The sequence below is a fragment of the Bufo gargarizans genome, chromosome 10, assembly GCF_014858855.1.
Source record: "Bufo gargarizans isolate SCDJY-AF-19 chromosome 10, ASM1485885v1, whole genome shotgun sequence".
Taxonomy (NCBI): Eukaryota; Metazoa; Chordata; class Amphibia; order Anura; family Bufonidae; genus Bufo; species Bufo gargarizans.
The window spans coordinates 10,017,725-10,038,164 of NC_058089.1; the positions used below are offsets into that span (position 1 = coordinate 10,017,725).

At 46.5% G+C, this 20,440-nt stretch overlaps 1 protein-coding gene across 2 annotated transcripts in view; it reads right to left on the reverse strand.

Annotated features, from left to right (window-relative positions):
- Positions 1–20,440, reverse strand: part of GAS2 (growth arrest specific 2) — a 57,468-nt gene that overhangs the window by 18,542 nt on the left and 18,486 nt on the right. For both annotated transcript variants that reach the window (XM_044270703.1, XM_044270702.1), the window contains exons 3-7: positions 19,548–19,672; positions 14,063–14,204; positions 6,748–6,811; positions 2,941–3,088; positions 2,463–2,570 (exon numbers count right to left, since the gene is read on the reverse strand). In XM_044270703.1, coding sequence (XP_044126638.1) covers positions 2,463–2,570; positions 2,941–3,088; positions 6,748–6,811; positions 14,063–14,204; positions 19,548–19,672 — 587 coding nt within the window. The remainder of the gene's footprint in view (positions 1–2,462; positions 2,571–2,940; positions 3,089–6,747; positions 6,812–14,062; positions 14,205–19,547; positions 19,673–20,440) is intronic.

The following is a 20,440-nucleotide window of genomic DNA, read 5'->3' on the forward strand; positions in this document are numbered from 1 at the left end:
GCGGACATGCATGATGGGGTCATTGGACCCCCATCCCCAGTGGTCAGACACCCACCGATCCAGCATCCTGTGGATCGGGAATATGTTTCTACCCCATAAACACCCACACAGAGGCTGCCAGCTTTAGAGGGGTGCAGCGCCTCCTTTGGGACGGTGGCACAGAGTGCGGGGGGCACGTAGCCAGGTCAGCAGTAAGTTGCCCCCAGTCCTCCACTGCTCTTCGCTCCATCGTACAGACGGCGCTTTATTTACACAGCAGCTGGAAGGCAGCCACAACTGCTTAAGAACCGGCTCTGGCTGGATTATACCATTTATACCGACAAACTGCACATTTTATGAATCGGCGCTCAGGCGTCGGCGTGTCCAGTGACAGGACTAAGATTTACTATGGACGCATAGCGCTGAAATTAACTTACCTTTCCTTGCCTTCCGCGATGCTCTGCTCTTCCCAGCCTGGTGACCACCTCCACGGTCCTTTGATTGCTGGGCTATGGAGGTGGTCACCCAGTGGTTCATTCTACATTCTGTAGGAAGCTACAAGGGGCCGTCATTGATGGTAGGTATATGTCACCGAGGTTCCTGCCCTCGGTGAAGTAAGAGCCGGTATTTTCATGTGTCAGTGGCAGCTAATGCCGATTGACACTTTGCTATTTAGTATGGCTGCAAATAGCTGATCCGGGACAGCTCTTACTGGGAGTAGTCAAAGTGCTGGGTGGGTGACTACTCCCACGTTCCAGGCCGAGTCTTGGCAGGCTTATAAAAAACAGGCAGCACTGTCAGGTGGTGTGAATCACCTCCCTCTGACAGTGGAGCTCTGGAGATCTCTGTGCTGAGGTCTGAAGACCGTGTGTCAGGCGAGCAGGCTACCTTAACAAGCAGGCCACCTTAATGCCTGCAAGCGGACTTTCTGAGGCTGAGCATTCAGCCGGGGGTGCACTGACACCCAGGATACCAAGTGAACTTTATTTTGTTTTTCTGTGTGTGAACAAGCACCAAGCCTGAAAAGGGACTGTTCTTTTATGTTTAAGTGTGAATAAACACTGAAGAGTGATTTACAACCTGGTCCTTTGCCTCTATACTGCGTCCACTAACCTGCCTACCAGAGCGAATCCCCACAATTCCTAAAGGGGATGTCTCATGACGACAACATCTGCCCACCTCTTCCTTAATAAGTACATCATTTTAATATAAAGCAGATCTCGGTAGACAATCAAGTGTAGTGTATTTTGGAGTATGGACATTCGCCCTATTGCTACAACGCAAAGTCATCAACACATGACTTCATTGCACTTTCGAGAGTTAACTTGCACTGTGACTTATGCCATTGTGTACACTTATACTGTTTATATTGTTGAACTACATTAATATGTTTATTATAATATATCCTGTTATCGCACTGTATTTGCTATACACTGTGGAAAGGGTTAATGCACAGCCAGCTTATACTGAGAGATTTTGGGACTTTCTATCTATGCACTGAGAAGTTAGAAATCTTCTACAGTTACAAGGGACTATGCTAAGTTTTGGAGGGAAAAAGCAGACACACTGACCTTGTGACTGTCTGGTTTAGCTCTCTTGTTTATGTCTGGAAAAACTGCTTAGTCATTCCCATAGACTTGCATTGAAACTCTATACAAGTCTATGGCAGACTGAAATCGCAACATTGTTTCTGTTTAGGCTGTGCTTCTCCACTCTATGTCTCCCACTAGAAGGTTCTAGTTAAACTGAACTGTATATAAGGAGACCAGTCTGAGCCCCTAGTTGTCTGAAAATAGGGACCAGTGTTTAGTAGGAGAGACACTGTCAGTTGGCACGAGTGACCAGAAGAAGACACTGAGATGGTGATATGCAGCCATAGATCCTTGGTCACCAGCCCTCTGACCAGAGGACCAGCCAGATGACTGTGTCACAGACCCTGGGCCACCAGCCTTTGGCCAGGGTACCAGCCTTCTGAGAGAGATGGACAGGTAACACAGCCCTTTCCTCACCACAGAACCTTCTGCCAGGGAGGAGACTGGAGAAGCCAGCTAAGTGCACTTGCTGTATTGTTTTGCACTTGAGTTAAAGAAGCACACTGGCTTACTGTAGACCCTGACTCTCTGGACATATTCTCCATTGGGGTTCACCACATCTTACCACCCCTCTGGAGAGCAGAAACACATGGTGACACCTCAACAATGTCTGGGGGACCCAGCTTAGTGTTGGGGGCATTTCTAACCCAGCCACTGCACAAGCTCTATGAAAGTCTGAAATGCGTCAGAACTCCACTATGTTTTTGATATAAATTATCAATGAAATCATCAATTAATTTACTAGTTAAGTTCCTAGTCCTGGCAGTATGAGCTCGTAAAATCTTCAGTTCTGCATTGCTGGCTTCAGGAAAAACCTGTAGGCAGTTGAAAAGCACCTTTTTGCGGAATGGAATTTTTTCAGAAGATAGAAAAAATCTAAAAATACTTTACCCTTATGAACAGGATTTTCTCTCCAACTTTGTACCGTCCTTGAGAGAGACGCTCCACACAGAACTTACTGGGACATTTACAAGGAGGATCTTCTGAGATACGCTGAACCTAAAAACACACCAAAGTCTGTGTCTAATTCAGGTCAAATCAAACATGGCCGCTGTTAGTGCGCAGTGCGCATGTGCTGCCTCCCTTCTCTCTTCCTGCTCTCCTCTGCTGTATGTCTATGGGACAGCAGCAGTGGACAGGAAGAGAGAAGGGAGGCAGCACGTGCGCACGCCGTCTCCTCTGACAGCTGATCGGTGGGGGGTGCCGGGTGTCGGACCCCCGCTGATCTGATATTGATGACCTATCCTGAGGATAGGTCATCAGTAGGAAAAGCCGGGACAACCCCTTTAACTCTACAGTGTGAGGACCCTGCAAACAGCCCCCAATAGCTCAGCTCCAGTGGGAGATCAGATATACACATAGAACTTACCGCATCATCTAATAACTTCCCAGCGCTCTTTTTCACGGAGGAGGTCTTTGTGGGGGAGGGGGACGGAGACGGGATGGGGGTTGAAAGGGTTTCTTCCTGTTCAATCTCTTTTTCCAGTTTTATTAATCCGGGGGGCTCCACGCCAAACCTGGCAATCCAGATGGGGAGGCAAATAATTAGCGGAGGATGATACAACACAATGGTGTAATGTATAGTAATAATTATAATGACCATAATAATAAGAGCAGCCTGTGAGCTCCCACAAGACCTGCACACCCTTCTCCTGAAAGACTCTGTGCTGCTTCCACTGTAACTCCTTAACTTAGTAACATTCAGTCTGTTAGTCACACTTGTCACGTGCGGACTCCTCAGGGCAATACCTCCCGCAAGGTCAGCACAGTCCTCCCCTGCTGTTATGTGGGCATGGTTACAGGCTAGTCCCGTTATAGCGGCAAAGTGTCTGTCTATTATAGGGGCCCTGTGTCTGGCTCTATTATATGGGCCCTGTGTCTGGCTCTATTATAGGGGCAAGGTGTCTGGCTCTATTATATGTACACTGTGGCTGGCTCTATTATAGGGGCACTGTGTCTGGCTCTATTATAGGGGCACTGTGTCTGGCTCTATTATATGGGCACTGTGGCTGGCTCTATTATAGGGGCACTGGCGGGGCACTGTGGCTGACTCTATTATAGGGGCACTGTGGCTGACTCTATTATATGGGGACTGTGGCTGGCTCTATTATAGGGGGACTGTGGCTGACTATTATAGGGGCACTGTAGCTGGCTCTATTATAGGGGCACTGTGGCTGACTCTATTATATGGACACTGTGGCTGACTATTAGAGGGGGACTGTGGCTGACTCTATTATAGGGGCACTGTAGCTGGCTCTATTATAGGGGCACTGTGGCTGGCTCTATTATAGGGGCACTGTGGCTGGCTCTATTATAGGGGCACTGTGGCTGACTCTATTATATGGGAACTGTGGCTGGCTCTATTATAGGGGGACTGTGGCTGACTATTATAGGGGCACTGTAGCTGGCTCTATTATATGGACACTGTGGCTGACTATTAGAGGGGGACTGTGGCTGACTATTAGAGGGGGACTGTGGCTGACTCTATTATAGGGGCACTGTAGCTGGCTCTATTATAGGGGCACTGTGTCTGGCTCTATTATAGGGGCCCTGTGTCTGGCTCTATTATAGGGGCCCTGTGTCTGGCTCTATTATAGGGGCCCTGTGTCTGGCTCTATTATAGGGGCACTGTGGCTGGCTCTATTATATGGGCACTGTGGCTGGCTCTATCATAGGGGCATTGTGGCTGGCTCTATTATAGGGGCACTGTGACTGGCTCTATTATATGTACACTGTGGCTGGCTCTATTATAGGGGCAAGGTGTCTGGCTCTATTATATGGGCACTGTGTCTGGCTCTATTATAGGGGCCCTGTGTCTGGCTCTATTATAGGGGCACTGTGGCTGGCTCTATTATATGTACACTGTGGCTGGCTCTATTATAGGGGCACTGTGTCTGGCTCTATTATATGGGCACTGTGCCTGGCTCTATTATAGGGGCCCTGTGTCTGGCTCTATTATAGGGGCACTGTGTCTGGCTCTATTATATGTACACTGTGACTGGCTCTATTATAGGGGCCCTGTGTCTGGCTCTATTATAGGGGCACTGTGTCTGGCTCTATTATAGGGGCACTGTGTCTGGCTCTATTATATGTACACTGTGACTGGCTCTATTATAGGGGCAAGGTGTCTGGCTCTATTATAGGGGCACTGTGGCTGGCTCTATTATAGGGGCACTGTGGCTGACTCTATTATAGGGGCACTGTGGCTGGCTCTATTATATGTACACTGTGGCTGGCTCTATTATAGGGGCACTGTGTCTGGCTCTATTATATGTACACTGTGGCTGGCTCTATTATAGGGGCACTGTGCCTGGCTCTATTATATGGGCACTGTGGCTGGCTCTATTATATGGGCCCTGTGGCTGGCTCTATTATATGTACACTGTGGCTGGCTCTATTATAGGGGCACTGTGACTGGCTCTATTATAGGGGCACTGTGACTGGCTCTATTATATGTACACTGTGGCTGGCTCTATTATAGGGGCAAGGTGTCTGGCTCTATTATAGGGGCACTGTGGCTGGCTCTATTATGGGTGCACTATGTTAGACTAGAGGGGCACTTGGCTTAGAAACACCAAGACCCCCATTAACACGGACGCAGCATTGACTTCTATGTCTGTCATCTGAGATTGTGCTTCTCCTCATACAAGTGCGCTGCTCCAGAGTCGCCAAGAACAATGGAAACCTATGAGTGGAGGGAATGGGCCGCGCCGGCGGCTTTGATGAAACATTCCCCGAGCTGGGAAGGAATGGCTATAAAGATTCCTTGTACTTCCTGTCTGTCTGGCCAGTCCTGTGGACCGTAAATCATGGAAGTCCCTGAGGACAGAGAACCTACACCTGCACAGGCCCCGGCCATAAAACAGGAGGAGCGGCTGCAGAACACACAGCTCTCTCTTGTGTCTGCAGCTCAAATCACCAGAATATTATACCGCCCCCCCCCCCTCGCCCCGCGCCAATCTGCTGCCAGTAAAATCTACGATTGTGAGACTGAACGGGAACATTCCATCCATCGCTACATTACTGATACGCGCTGGAATCACACTGACGGCCACAGTCTCCGATTCCGGGTGTCAGCCTTGGATTTCTGCCCCAGATCCTTTTGCAAATACATGTTGTATGCACCACGTGCATGCATCCTCAGAGAGGGGGCGCTAAATCGCCAGTCTCGGGTGGGGCTCAGAGCTCTCTGCCTCCTCCCATTGTATGCATGGTCACATGCTGGAGGTTACTGGGAGATTGCTTTGAGTCGGACCTTGCGCACCTGTAATTTGCCCACTGGCTCCTGGTATTGCCCATAAGGCTCAGGTAGGTTTAGCATTAGGTTCCCGAGCTACTTGAGAAACCTTGGCGTGGTGCTCGGGCTCAGACATGTCCTCCAAGCAGGATATGTTGGCTAATTCTCAATTTTACACCAGTATGAGGGTTAGTAAGACCACATAGTGCACCTGTCTCTGTTTTTGTTAAATCGTGGCCTCCCCTCCCATAAAATAGGAATATGAAAATTCTAAGGGCATGTAGACTTTAAGAACCAAATCTTTTTTTTCTTCTCCAGAGGGCCTTACAAATTAAAAAAAGAAGCAGCGGTGCAAACAATCTTGATTAAAAAGAAATCGCCTACCATTTTGTGCATACAGACCTATGGTCGCCATGGTTACAGACTACAAACAAACCCTTATGTAGTCTGATCCTGCAGTCGGGTATTACTCTGTTCCGTCTGCAGGATAGAAGAAGAGGGACCTGAAGGTAGGGAGTAGCCACAACTACAGGATGTGACCACAGATTATAGGTCCTCCCAGAAGCTGCATACACAAAGCGGTAAGAGATTTCTTATCAAGACTATATGTGCGTTGTTCAGTTGCCATGGTTACAGACTACAAACAAACCCTTGTGTAGTCTGGTCCTGCAGTCAGGTATTACTCTGTTCCATCTGCCTCCTCTTCTCCTGACTGCTATCGCAGAGAAGCAACTGAAACACGATTGCAAAAGTCTACACACCCTCTAACATACTACAGCTGAATGAATGGCCGTTTCAGCCCTTCGTTCTCACATCTGGCTCCAAGATGTGGACACGCACCAGGATTATTATTACAGGGTGGGGGGGGGAAAAAAAAGTAAAATATGTAAAAAAATAAATAAATAAAAAAGTACCTAATTTTGGAATGGATCCTCTTACCTCGCTGCGATTCTCCCCAGCTCTAGTAAGCACAGGCAAACTTCTCGGGGCTGCTTGTGTAGAACTAGAGAAGAAAAGTCCTTTGAGAACGGAGGCAATACATGGAAGCAGAGAGATTGTTAACGTGTATATCCCTTTAAGACGAGAAATGTCCTGATAAAACCATCTTTTTGTGATATCTGGTTGTGGGAAAGCTGGGTAACATGCAAAATGGCTTCCATGGGGTTGTCATCCCGGCTTCCTAAAGTCTAGATCGCTGATTACCTTATCTAGTTCTGCAGATATTTTAAGAAAGGATAAATCCAGGCAGATTCACCATGCAGGAGTGCAGGAAAGTTGGGTGACAACTGCCATGGGAGTTGAGACAGTGACTCAGTTGGTTGTCGCCCGACTTTTCTAGAAACAGATACAATTAAGAAAGAATTAAATAGAATGACGAATACTTCTATGGTGTTTTTTTTTAGTCTTAAAGGGGTACACACATGTTAATACTGAGCAGTTCCCCTTTAAGAGGTTTGTCTCAGAGTGCAAACATTGATGACATATCACTAGAATGTACCATGTGTGTCCAATCCGCGGGGGTCTGATGTATCGGTAAGAATCCCAGCAGCCTGACCTCCTCCGCTCATTGCTAGTATTGTTTTAGTCCGTTGGGAAACTACAAATCCCAGCAAACCCCATTCACTCCCATGAGAGTTCCAAGAACAGCCAAGCATGTTTACATGCTGGGAGTTGTAGTTTCACAACAGCTGGAGTGCTCAATTCTGGCTTAGGGCAGTGTTCCCTCACCTGCAGCTACCCAGCAGTTGCAAAACTACAGTTCCCATCATGCCCCGACAACCTGCGGATGGGAGTTGTAGTTTTATACCAGCTGGAGAGTAACCGGTTGGAAAACAATGGTCATTGGTCATGTATGTTTAACCCTTTAACGAGGAGCTGCTCTATAACTATAACGTAGTTCAGCAATGATCAGAGTGCAGTGAATGATGGGAGTTATAGATGCTTTCATTGATGGATGCTGTGAGTTTTACGAGATGAAGTGAATGAATCACTTGTGTCTTTTGCACTGACATCTATCCAAACAGGTGACTTTTGCAGGGGGACAGGATTTTTTTTTTTTTCCATTCACTGACAACAAGCAGAGATTTTGAAAATAAAACTGAATTGCAAAGTTTCAGACATTCCGCTGATGATAATTAATGATGATGATACATTGAATGATGACAGGACGTCCATGTGCACAGAGATCTCCTACCATAGCAGAGGCGAGAGCCAATAGTCAGCTGATACAAGAAGGAAAGGTATTCGATTAATATTAATTATTCATGCGCATAATCATTATGGTTAATGAGCAGTAAATAGTATAATCATATGTAATACCATAATGTAATATACTGGAATGCAATAATGTAACAGTATATTGTAACAATATGTAATAACATCCTGTAATAATACACACTGTAATATATGTCATAATACACTGCAATAATATGGAATTGTATTCTGTACTAATAACATGTAGAGCTAGACTGTAATAATATGTCACTGGTGATGACCTATTGTCCATCCTAAATGGGAAAGTCTTTTGCCCTCTGACCCTGGCGGGTTCTTCCAGGCGTTGGTGGTCCGGCTCATAGGATCCTGCAGTTCGGGGATGAGGACGTTAATTAAAATGCTACATTTGAGTCGTAATAACTTCCTTTAAGAACAATGACGTACATGCAAACTGTCTAGATTTCGCTGGGACAATCCTGGGAGCTGGACTAGAAAAGGGGTGGGGGTCCCAGATATCTAGGATGTTGTCGGGGTGGGGCCTAAATATCCTAATTTTTTTTTTTGCAATTGAAATGTTGGCAATCATGCAATGTGCACTCGACACAGACGCGTTTCAGGCTCCAAGCGGATCTTGGAATGTGACTTCCTGTGGAGTGTGGCGTGTCTGGAGTGTATAATATTTTATAATGTATTTAGTCTGCCGGCGCTGTCAGCGAGCTGAGCTACTCCTGGACTTCTGATTGATGGTCCCCATGCACATGGATTGAGCCATCAATAAAGTGATATTAAAAATCGATTTTGGCTTTCCTGAGAAAATTTTTTTTACTCTTTATGCAAACAAGGGCTTCAGTGCGCTGTGGGGCGGGGCCAGCCCTGGAACGTTGAGGCACAGATGGGGCGGGACCAGCACTGGAAACTTGAGGCACTGAGGGGTGCGGCCAGCACTGGATATTTAAGGCACTGAGGGGCGACACCAGCACTGGAAAGTTGAGGCACAGAAGGGCAGGACCAGTACTGGAAACTTGAGGCACTGAGGGGCGGCACCAGCACTAGAAAGTTCAGGCACAGAAGGGCAGGGCCAGTACTGGAAACTTGAGGCACTGAGGGGCGGCACCAGCACTAGAAAGTTCAGGCACAGAAGGGCAGGGCCAGCCCTGGAAAGTTGAGGCACTGAGGCGCACTTGAGCCCTTATTTGCATAAATAGTCATTTGTATAAAAAAAAAATTCTCGAGAATGCTGCAACCACCTTTCAATAGACAGGTATCATTTTAATGAGCAGGGCCAACCCTACCAAGCAGAATACTGGCTTAATAGGGTTGATCGTGCTGATATGTGCTCTTTAAAGTTATGGTCTATTCTAGTCATGGTGAGTACAGAACATGTACAGGATACCATCCTGGGGAAGTATTAGACATCGTCATATTATTGGTTGGCTGTGACCATTATAAGTGATTTTATTCTGAAACTCTGCTAACACTTTGTATAATTAAAGGGGAACTATGAATTATGAATCTGCACTAACTAGAGATGCATAATAGAAATAGGCAGATCAGTCACCAGCAGCATGCTGTTGGTTTCCACTTGGCCACAGGTTATTCCGATAATTTTTGGTTCAGCCCTATACTAGACAGAGTTACGAATACGGTCATCCCTTGAGTGTAGCTGCCGGGGTTGCAGCTGTTATGAGATCTATCAAGGAGGAGCAATTAGTGATGATTATTTTTGCAGGCAACTATAAGTGATAATATAATAAATAATAGATCCATCACCAGCAGCATGTTGATGGTTTACAGTTAGCAACAAGTGCCTGAGATCTTTTTTATGTTCCAGTCCTTCACTACATAGAGTCCCGAATACAGCAGAGACATGGATGTAACTTCCAGGCTACCAGGAATAGTAGCTACTATGGGGCCCCACACCTAAGGGCCCTGCATCTAAGTGCTCCTCCCCTTGGACTCTATATTAAAATGCTTTTTACCTGGGAACCTTCATATATACAAGGTACATTATTTTGTGCTTACAGTACTATATAGAGACAACATATCTGTTATCAGCAGCATGCTGATGGTTTCCAATTAATGACAGGAGATTCAGATGATATTTTTTATGCTATCCTGAATATGATCAGGCTGTGAGTGTATCTACCAGGCATAGCAGCTGCTGAGGGGCCCCAACTACACTGAGGAGCAATTACTGATCACTGTGGATGGTGGGAGTTGTAGGTGAACAGTAAAGCGGACTAACATAATCGTTGGCTGTTGATGGTTTCATGCTGGCGTCGGACCCCATGGTATCTTGTTGCACCCTGAGAGTTACATTGACTATAGTGATGGGCCCATGGTTTATATACAGGTCATCTGGGCCACTTGTGGACCACGGCAGAAGACACCTGCAGTTCTATTGCTGGAATATGAATTTTTAGGGCAAGAGGAGGAGGGGGGTGTCGATGTTGAGGATGGGAGGGGGTCGGTGTTGAGGGTGTGTGAAGGGGTCGTGTTGAGGGTGAGAGGGGGTCGGTGTTGAGGGTGAGAGGGGGTCGGTGTTGAGGGCGAGAGGGGGTCGGTGTTGAGGGTGAGAGGGGGTCGGCGTTGAGGGGGTCGGCGTTGAGGGTGAGAGGGGGTCGGCGTTGAGGGGGTCGGCGTTGAGGGTGAGAGGGGGTCGGTGTTGAGGGTGGGAGGGTGTCGGCGTTGAGGGTGAGAGCAAGAGGGGTCGGTGTTGAGGGTGAGAGGGGGTCGGTGTTGAGGGTGAGAGGGAGTCGGTGTTGAGGGTGAGAGGGGGTCGGTGTTGAGGGTGAGAGGGGGTCGGTGTTGAGGGTGAGAGGGGGTCGGTGTTGAGGGTGAGAGGGGGTCGGTGTTGAGGGTGAGAGGGGGTCGGTGTTGAGGGTGAGAGGGGGTCGGTGTTGAGGGTGAGAGGGGGTCGGTATTGAGGGTGAGAGGGGGTCGGTGTTGAGGGTGAGAGGGGGTCGGTGTTGAGGGTGAGAGGGGGTCGGTGTTGAGGGTGTGTGAAGGGGTCGGTGTTGAGGGTGAGAGGGGGTCGGTGTTGAGGGTAAGAGGGGGTCGGTGTTGAGGGTGAGATGGGGTCGGTGTTGAGGGTGAGATGGGGTCGGTGTTGAGGGTGGGAGGGTGTCGGCATTGGGGGGGAGGAATTGGGTAGAAGTCAGCAGGGGATATTTTGTCTTATTCCAGTAGAAAAGTTTATTTTATGGTAATGAATCTAAGACCCTGAAAGTCTTTGTCAGCAGCGACAGTGACGGTAAATAGATCGGCTCTCCTGTGATGTGATGAAAGTGGCGCTGTCACCATTCATCGCCTCTGACGCCTGACAAGATACGGAGACGAGAGTGAAGTCTTATTCCGTGGAGAGCCCCCAGTGCGTTATCTGAAGCCTTCTGACAATGGAGCAGATCGTCCAGGCGATACGTGGAGACACAAAGCGGGAGGAAAGAGGGCACAGCGTAGAGGGATCTGGTGTCAGTCCGGGAAGGGATAGAAGCCCTTTCATCCACAGACACTGCTCTCATTTATCCTGCTTCCCGTTATCTGACGTCTGATGAAAATATCAGGTCTTTATGTGTCAGGCGGAGGAGGTGTCATGTGCTCCATAACGTGATGAGACCCGATAAAGGCGCTTCAGTAGAAAAGATAAATGATACCCTAAAATAGATGCACATTCAACCTCCGGACTGCCGCCTCGGGACTGGAGGTGTGCCAGATTATCAGGTTCTCTGGATTAATGGATCCTTTTTGTAAGAATGTAGAAGAAAGGTCTACATGAATGAAACCATTATAGAGAAGATGTGGGAAAATGTGGCTTATAGACCATCAGAGCACAGGTCAGCTCTATAGACCACTAGAACATACAGTAGGTCAGTTCTACAGACCACTAGAGCACGGGTCATGTCATTAGACCACCAGAGACAGGTCAGCTATTTAGACCACCAGAGCACAGGTCAGCTCTACAGACAACAGATCAGCCCCAAAAACCACCAGAACACAGGTCAGCTCTATAGACCCCCAGAGCACAGGTCAGCTCTACAGACAACAGATCAGCCCCAAAAACCACCAGAACACAGGTCAGCTCTATAGACCCCCAGAACACAGGTCAGCTCTACAGACAACAGATCAGCCCCAAAAACCACCAGAACACAGGTCAGCTCTATAGACCCCCAGAACACAGGTCAGCTCTATCGACCACCAGAACACAGGTCAGCTCTATCGACCACCAGAACACAGGTCAGCCCCAAAAACCACCAGAACACAGATCAGCTCTATAGACCACCAGAACACAGGTCAGCTCTATAGACCACTAGAACATACAGTAGGTCAGTTCTATAGACCAGTAGAGCACGGGTTGTTTCATTAGATCTCCAAATACAGGTCAGCTCTATACTGTACATCTCCAGAGACAGCTCAGCTCTATAGACCACCAGAGCACAGGTCAGCCCTAAAGACCACCAGAGCACAGGTCAGCTCTATAGACCCCCAGAACACAGGTCGGCTCTATAGACCACCAGAGCACAGGTCAGCCCTAAAGACCCCCAGAGCACAGGTCAGCTCTATAGACCCCCAGAACACAGGTCGGCTCTATAGACCACCAGAACACAGGTCGGCTCTATAGACCACCAGAACACAGGTCGGCTCTATAGACCACTAGAACATACAGTAGGTCAGTTCTATAGACCAGTAGAGCACGGGTCGTGTCATTAGATCTCCAGAGACAGGTCAGCTCTATACTGTACATCTCCAGAGACAGCTCAGCTCTATAGACCACCAGAGCACAGGTCAGCCCTAAAGACCACCAGAGCACAGGTCCTCTCTATAGACCAATATAGCACACTTCTGGTTGTTACACCACTAGAGCACAGGTCAGCCCCAAAGACCACCAGAGCACAGGTCAGCCCCAAAGACCACCAGAGCATAGGTCAGCTTTATAGATCTCCAGAGACAGCTCAGCTCTATAGACCACCAAAGCATAGGTCCTCTCTATAGATCACCATTAGCTCTAAAGACCACCATGTCAGGTCGTTAGACCACCAGAGACAGGTCAGCTCTATAGATCTCCAGAGACAGATCAGCTCTATAGACCACCAGAACACAGGTCAACTCTATAGACCACCAGAGCACAGGTTAGCCCAAAAACCACCAGAGCTTGTCAGCTCTATAGATTTCCAGAGACAGGTCAGCTCTATAGACCACAAGAGCACAAGCAAGGTCTAAAGACCACCTTACCACAGATCAGCTCTGTGGACCACCAGAAAACAGGTCAGCTCTAAAGACCACCTTTTCACAGGTCAACTCTAAAGATTACCATAGCTCTTTAGACCACCAGGGCACAGGTCAGTCCCAAAGACCACCAGAGCACAGGTTAGCCCTATAGACCACCAGAGCAAAAGTCACTCATATAGACCCCAACATTAGAAGGGTTGTGCCACTAATATAAATGCATCCTGCTCAACAGATATTGCTATTATATCACATTCCCCAATTACCACCATTTATCAAAACTGCCGCTTTCAAAAGTTATTAGCCGACCATTGCTCCCTGCAGCAAATCAGATTGTCAGTGGCAGTTGGTTATGTCCACTGGAGCCTTATAATGGGTGTGGTTAGTATCACATGATCTGCTGATGTCAGGACCCTAAGGCATGATGGGACAGCAGTCACATGACAAACCAGGAAGTAGGGTTCAAGCATGGGGGACAAAAGAAGACTGCTAATGAGGTAAATCTAAAAAACTATTCAAGGATGAATGGCAGCTAGGATTGGTAAAAATACACTTTACAGTGAACAAGTGATTTATGGCACAACCCCTTTACCTTCATCGTTGCTGACATTCTGGTGATCGCCACAAGTCACCTGCAAATGTTTCCCTATGATGGAAATATTGTGCTGATAACTTTTTATTACGACCTTTGTGTAGTAAAAAGGGGCTTAACCTCATGATCATAGAGGTGCTCCTACATACATATTGCCTTCAGAAACACCCACATTGTGACATCATCAATATGTGACATCATCATCAGTCAATGCATTTTGCTCACCTAGACCTTCTGACTCAAACAAACAGGTCTCCCCGACACCAATACTCCTGCACCAGGACAGAAAGTTGGCCGTATTGTCTCTTGCGAAGAAGGACCCTGGCGGGGCGTTGGCACGGTACGGTATCCTCTTAGTTGGCAGATCCTGCAGAAATAACAATGTGAATGTATAAATAAAGTTGCATGGATATAAAGTGATGTTGTATTGAATGTTTGACAAAATGTTACATTCAGCAAGAACCATATGGACATAGTATGTTACATTGAGTAAGAATGTGTCGGCCCCAGGACAGGAAGTAGCTGACTGACAGCAAGCAGTGCTATTATTCCATTATTTCTAATTAGGCTCCTTTATCTGTCATGGATGTGATTCCCCCCCCTCCTCCATATCACCCTATAGAAACAGCGCCACACCTGTCCATAGATTGTGCCTGGTACTGCAACTCCACTGAAGTGAAAGGAGCTGAGCAGCAATACCCGGCACAACGCGTGGACAGGTGTGGGGCTGTATTTGGGAGAAAGTAGCCATTTTATAGGTCTGTACACGTACAACCCTTTTTATTAGTGTCATCAGGGTTAGGCCTCATGCACACGACCGTTGTTGTGTTCCGTTCCGCAAAATGGGGTTCCGTCGTTCCGTTTTTGTTTCTTTGTGTCTTCCTTCATTTTTGGAGGATCTCCAGACATGAAGGAAAGTAAAAAAAAAAATCAAAGTCAAGTTTGCCATGCAAATGATAGGAAAAAAACGGACGCGGACGTGGATGACAATCTTGTGTGCCTCTGCATTTTTTCACAGACCCATTGACTTGAATGGGCCCGCGAACCGTTTTCCGCGAAAAAAACAGGACAGGTTATATTTTTTTGACGGACTGGAACCACGGATCACGGAAGCGGATGACAAATGGTGCATTAGCTGAGTTTTCAACTGACCCATTGAAAGTCAATGGGTCCACAGAAAATCACGAAAAACGGAACAACGGACACGGAATGAAACAACGGTCGTGTGCATGAGGCCTAAGGCCGCAGCTAACATCTTCTGCTTGACTGATAGCAGAATACAGAAATCAATAGGGCAGCTTTCTTCCAGAAATAATGCCACACCTGTCCACAGGTTGTACGTGGAATTGCAGCCCAGCCCTATCCATGTCAGTGGATCTGAGCTAGTGTTGAGCAAACTTGTGCTTTAAGTTCGGCGTCTAAAGTTCGGGTTCGGGTTCTCGAAGAATCGCGTTATGGATTCTAAATTCCGTTATGGTCCGTGGTAGCGGAATCCATAACGCGATTGTTCGATAACCCGAACTTTAGACGCCGAACTTAAAACACAAGTTCGCTCAACACTAATTGCAATACCAGAAACAACCTGTGGACAGGTGTGGAACAAAGTAACTAATATATATATATATATATATATATATATATATATATATATATATATATATATATTTATTTTATACACTTATATAGCGCTACTATATACCGCAGCGCTTTACAGACATTAGCATCTCGCTGTCCTCTAAGGGGCTCACAGTCTAGGTTCCCTATCAGTGTATATATATATATATCTATATCTCTCTCTCTATAGAGCAGCACTCCAGGATTGCGGGAGAAAAATTGTGTTTATTCACCCATTAGTGACGTGTATATATATATATATATGTCACTATTGGGTGAATAAACACAATTTTTCCACCGCAATCCTGGAGTGCTGCTCTATTTTTCAGCTATATAATTTTTTTTATTTTTTTTTATCCTGACAGCCACTTTATGTTGCATGGAGTCCATCCTGGTAATTGATCCCTTGCATATTTCCAAACATTTTCTTAAAGAAATAATTAAAATAGATTCATTAAACTGTCGGGCTGCGAGGTGCAGATTCCTGCAGACTAATTAGCTTTCCATGTGGTGAAGGAGAATGGTGTTGACATAGTGTAGAATATCTAGAAACCGAGGTGCCCACAACCCCGCTCTCAAATATCAGGCAAATCGCTCCCCTGCCGCTGTTCCTGCACAATCTTGTCTCCGTGCATGTGGTTTAATGCAGGATGTGAAAGTGAGAGGAAAACACATGATGTCATCCGCCAACCATCCTGTCAGATTCACTTCTCGTAAGCTCTGGGGGATCCCTGCTCCACCGCTGTTGTGAAACCAGAGAAAGAAGGGCTTTTATAGTTTACTTTTTCCAAATGAATTAGCTGAAAACTATTTAACACCGGGCTAGAGGCGTAATAGACCGGCGACTTAATGGAGAAATAATCCGGCCAGTCGCGGTTAATTAAAGTCTCCTCTTCATTTACTCAAAGTGCAGACCTGGTCTGGACACCACTCTGCGCAGCTGCAGGGCTTTCTATGGAGATGACTAGGGATGAGCGAATCGACTTCGGATGAAAAATCCAAAGTCGATTCGCATAAAACTTTGTTCCAGGAGCAATATAATGCTATGTGACCCCCGTCAGTGCTGGGAGGTCAGGCCGGGAGCTGCGCTGCGGACTTGCAGCATGACACAAACTCGTCTGCGAGGGGCCTTAGGCCTAGTTCACATGATCATTTATTTATTTTTTGCGAGTGTACGGGCCGTTTTTTGTGTTCCGTATAAGGAACCATTCATTTCAATGGTTCCGCATTAAAAACGCAATGTGTTCCGTAAGCATTCTATTTCCGTTTTTGCGTTCCGTTGAAAGGTAAAACATGTCCTATTATTGCCCGCAAATCACGTTCCGTGGCTCCATTCAAGTCAATGGGGCCGCAAAAAAAACTGAACACATACGGAAATGCATCCGTATGTCTTCCGTATCCGTTCCGTTTTTTCGGAACCATCTATTGAAAATGTTATGCAATTTTTTTCTATGTAATTACTGTATATGCCATACTGAAAAACGGAACGGAAAAACTGAATGGAAACATAACGGAACTCAAAAACGAAACAACGGATCCGTGAAAAACTATAAAAGCCATACTTTCGTGTGAACTAGGCCTTATACTGCCTGGCCCTCTCAAAGTGCAGAGAGAGCAGAGCCTCCAGGTGTAATGGTAACGCCCCCGTTGCTCCTAGAGGCTCATTTGCATATAATAAAACTATGAACATTGGACCAACACAGATGTCTTCAGCTGCCGAGCGCACATGTGACAGGTCAGCCGGTGTCATAGGGACAAATGTACAGCAATAATAATCATAGTAATTAATATCAAACACATAACGTAATACACCCAGTGCACAGACTGTGTCTCCAGGGACTTTCTGGTGGACGCTGATGTGATATTGACCTCTCGGGAGGATGCGCATTCCTGACGGTCCACAGAGGCCATGTGATGCAAAGCAGCCAATCATCTGCTCCGTTACAGAACAATACGAGGTTTTCATATTATATTCATGGTGCAAAAGATGAACGTTTCCTGACCGTTAATCATCATCAGTGGTCGTGTCCTGAGTGCAAAAAAGTCAACCAAGTTCAACCTTCCAGAAGAAAAGAAGGGAAACATTCCTTGCTCACAGTTCAGATGATATTCCTGGAAATCTCTCTTATTATTTATAGTAAATGTAGTAGTTTTTTTCTCCTTCTATTCGCCCTAAGCGTTGCTTTTGCAGCTGCTGATTGGCATTGAGCGCCAAGTCACCAGAGAAGCTGCTGGATCCTAGGTGTAAGGAAACTGGGGGCCAGGGGCTGATTGGCCATAGATCGTAAAGGGAGATTTCCCGGTGGGCCGCCTGAGCCCTCCTCACGGCCCAGTTTTTGGGGATGTCTTTTGTGCTGGACTGCGGTGTTTGGCTCTGTTGGGGAGTTATAATGTGCCACAATATGGTATTGCCGGCCCTGCCTTCCATCAATTTGGACCCAACTACAAAACGGGGCCACTTCTAGTATTTTTTTCAGGGCCACTATAAGTTCTCAGTCCGCCCCTGACTGTGGGGGGGGGGGGGGTCTAAGGTCTACAACCAAGTGAGACGTCTGCAACAGGGATCAGCACCCGGCGTCAGTCCGACTGTTCTGAAACTACAACTCCCAGAATCCTCCTTTCACTTCTATGGGAGTTACAAGAACAGCGGATAAAGTGCACACGCTAGGAATAGTAGTTTCAGAGTAGCTGGCGTGCCGTAGGTTGCTGACACATGGGCTACAATTTCAGCCATTCTTTGCAATTCTTGCAATTTTTTTCAATTTCAGCAATTCTTTGTGTTCCAATCTGTATCCGTTGCAAATTGCTACCCAACACAACATATAGGCCTCATGCACACGACCGTTGTGTGTTTTGCGATCCGCAAAACACGGATGGCGTCTGTGTGCGTTCTGCAATTTGCGAAACAGCACGGACAGCCATTGATATAACTGCCCATCCTTGTCCGCAAAACGGACAAAAATAGGACAGGTTATATATTTTTTTTTGCAGGGCCACGGAACAGAGCAACGGATGCGGACAGCATACGAAGTGCTGTCCGCATCTTTTGCGGCCCCATTGAAGTTAATGGGTCCGCATCCAAGGCGCAAAAACTGAGGCTTGGATGCGGACCAATACAACGGTCGTGTGCATGAGGCCATACACGCACAAACAACATACAAGAGCACGTAGACATATATATATATATATATATATATATATATCTATATATATATCTATATATATATACACATATAAACTACATATATACAGATACACATGTGCACAGAAATATAAATGTGTATAAACAAACTGTACATGCATACATCTATAGCCTAACATGCATGCATACATCTATAGCCTAACGTGCATGCATACATCTATAGCCTAACGTGCATGCATACATCTATAGCCTAACGTGCATGCATACATCTATAGCCTAACGTGCATGCATACATCTATAGCCTAACATACACAAATATATATATACAAAAATGTACATTTACACTTCTAAACATAAATATACACATACACACTGTACAGCTATGCATGCAAACACAAACATGTGTACACAGACATACACTGATGTACACATGGAAACACAATCGTGATAATGTGCATGCGCTCACTGCACATGTACGTTTAGACCCCTTGACATGCACATACATATACTTGCACACATGCAGCACATACGGCTCAAAAACAGAGACGCACAATGATAATAATGTGCATACACAGGGACAGACTCACACATGCCTGCACAGATCTACATATATGTACACACAAGCTGATCATAGGGAAGACCATCAGCAAGTAGGCAACAACTATGGAGTTTTCTCATTGGGGCACTGATGACGCACGGATAGTGGTTGGACCGACAACAAAGGGACAAGTATTTGGGTGAATGGCAGATCAAAAAATCCACAGTGCTTATTAAAATGACTCATTGCTGTGGCCCCTTTATTATAGGAATTAGTGGGGCCCCAGATGTCGGACGTGTGTATTCAGTGGGAAAGCTCCTCGCAGCAGAGAAGGGTCCACCACCCCCATCGGATGCTCCAGCTCCAGGCTTCTTCTCTCTCCTCTTTACATCATCATTAACCCGTCGGGCTCTCACCTTGACAGTTTTACGCGTCTCCATGAGCTTCTCTCGGAATTGGCCCTGTAGAGTCTCCGCCAGCTGACACAGTAAGGCCCCATTATCCAGCCTCTCCAGGAAGGTTTCTGCCGTTACTTCCTTCCCTGCCAAGAAAACCAAAAGGTCAAGTCTATTACATCTATATGTGTGATACCTCCTGCATGTCACCGCAGCCGCCCCTGTAACACTGAGTGCTGGGGGTGACATGAGGAGGCTTTCTTCCTGCAGGTAGGACCATATCAGAGATGTACGGACGGAGTCACAGTCAACATACATGGAGCTTAGAGATGAGTGAAGTTCTCAAAAATTCGATTTAGCTGCTTCGCCAAATTTTACAAAAAAACTTGCATCTTGACGAATCAGATCCAGTGCGAATCCATGTCACCACGTACGAGATTTTGCACGGATCTTCAAGAGATATGGCTGTGGAGGCCTCTACGCTCTCAAATGGATAAGGTAAGTATGACTTTTTTTTTTTTATCACCATTTCAGGGAAAATTGATTCAAAGCACAAGAAATTTAGCGTTGCAGTGAATCGAATTCTTTCTGAAACTTCGGGTAGCTCAACACGAATTACATTACTTATCCAGAGCTGCACTCACTATTCTGCTGGTGCAGTCACTGTGTACATACATTACTTATCCTGTACTGATCCTGCGTTACCTCCTGTATTATACTCCAGAGCTGCACTCACTATTCTGCTGGTGGAGTCACTGTGTACATACATTACTTATCATGTACTGATCCTGAGTTACATCCTGTATTATACTCCAGAGCTGCACTCACTATTCTGCTGGTGCAGTCACTGTGTACATACATTACTTATCCTGTACTGATCCTGAGTTACATCCTGTATTATCCTCCAGAGCTGC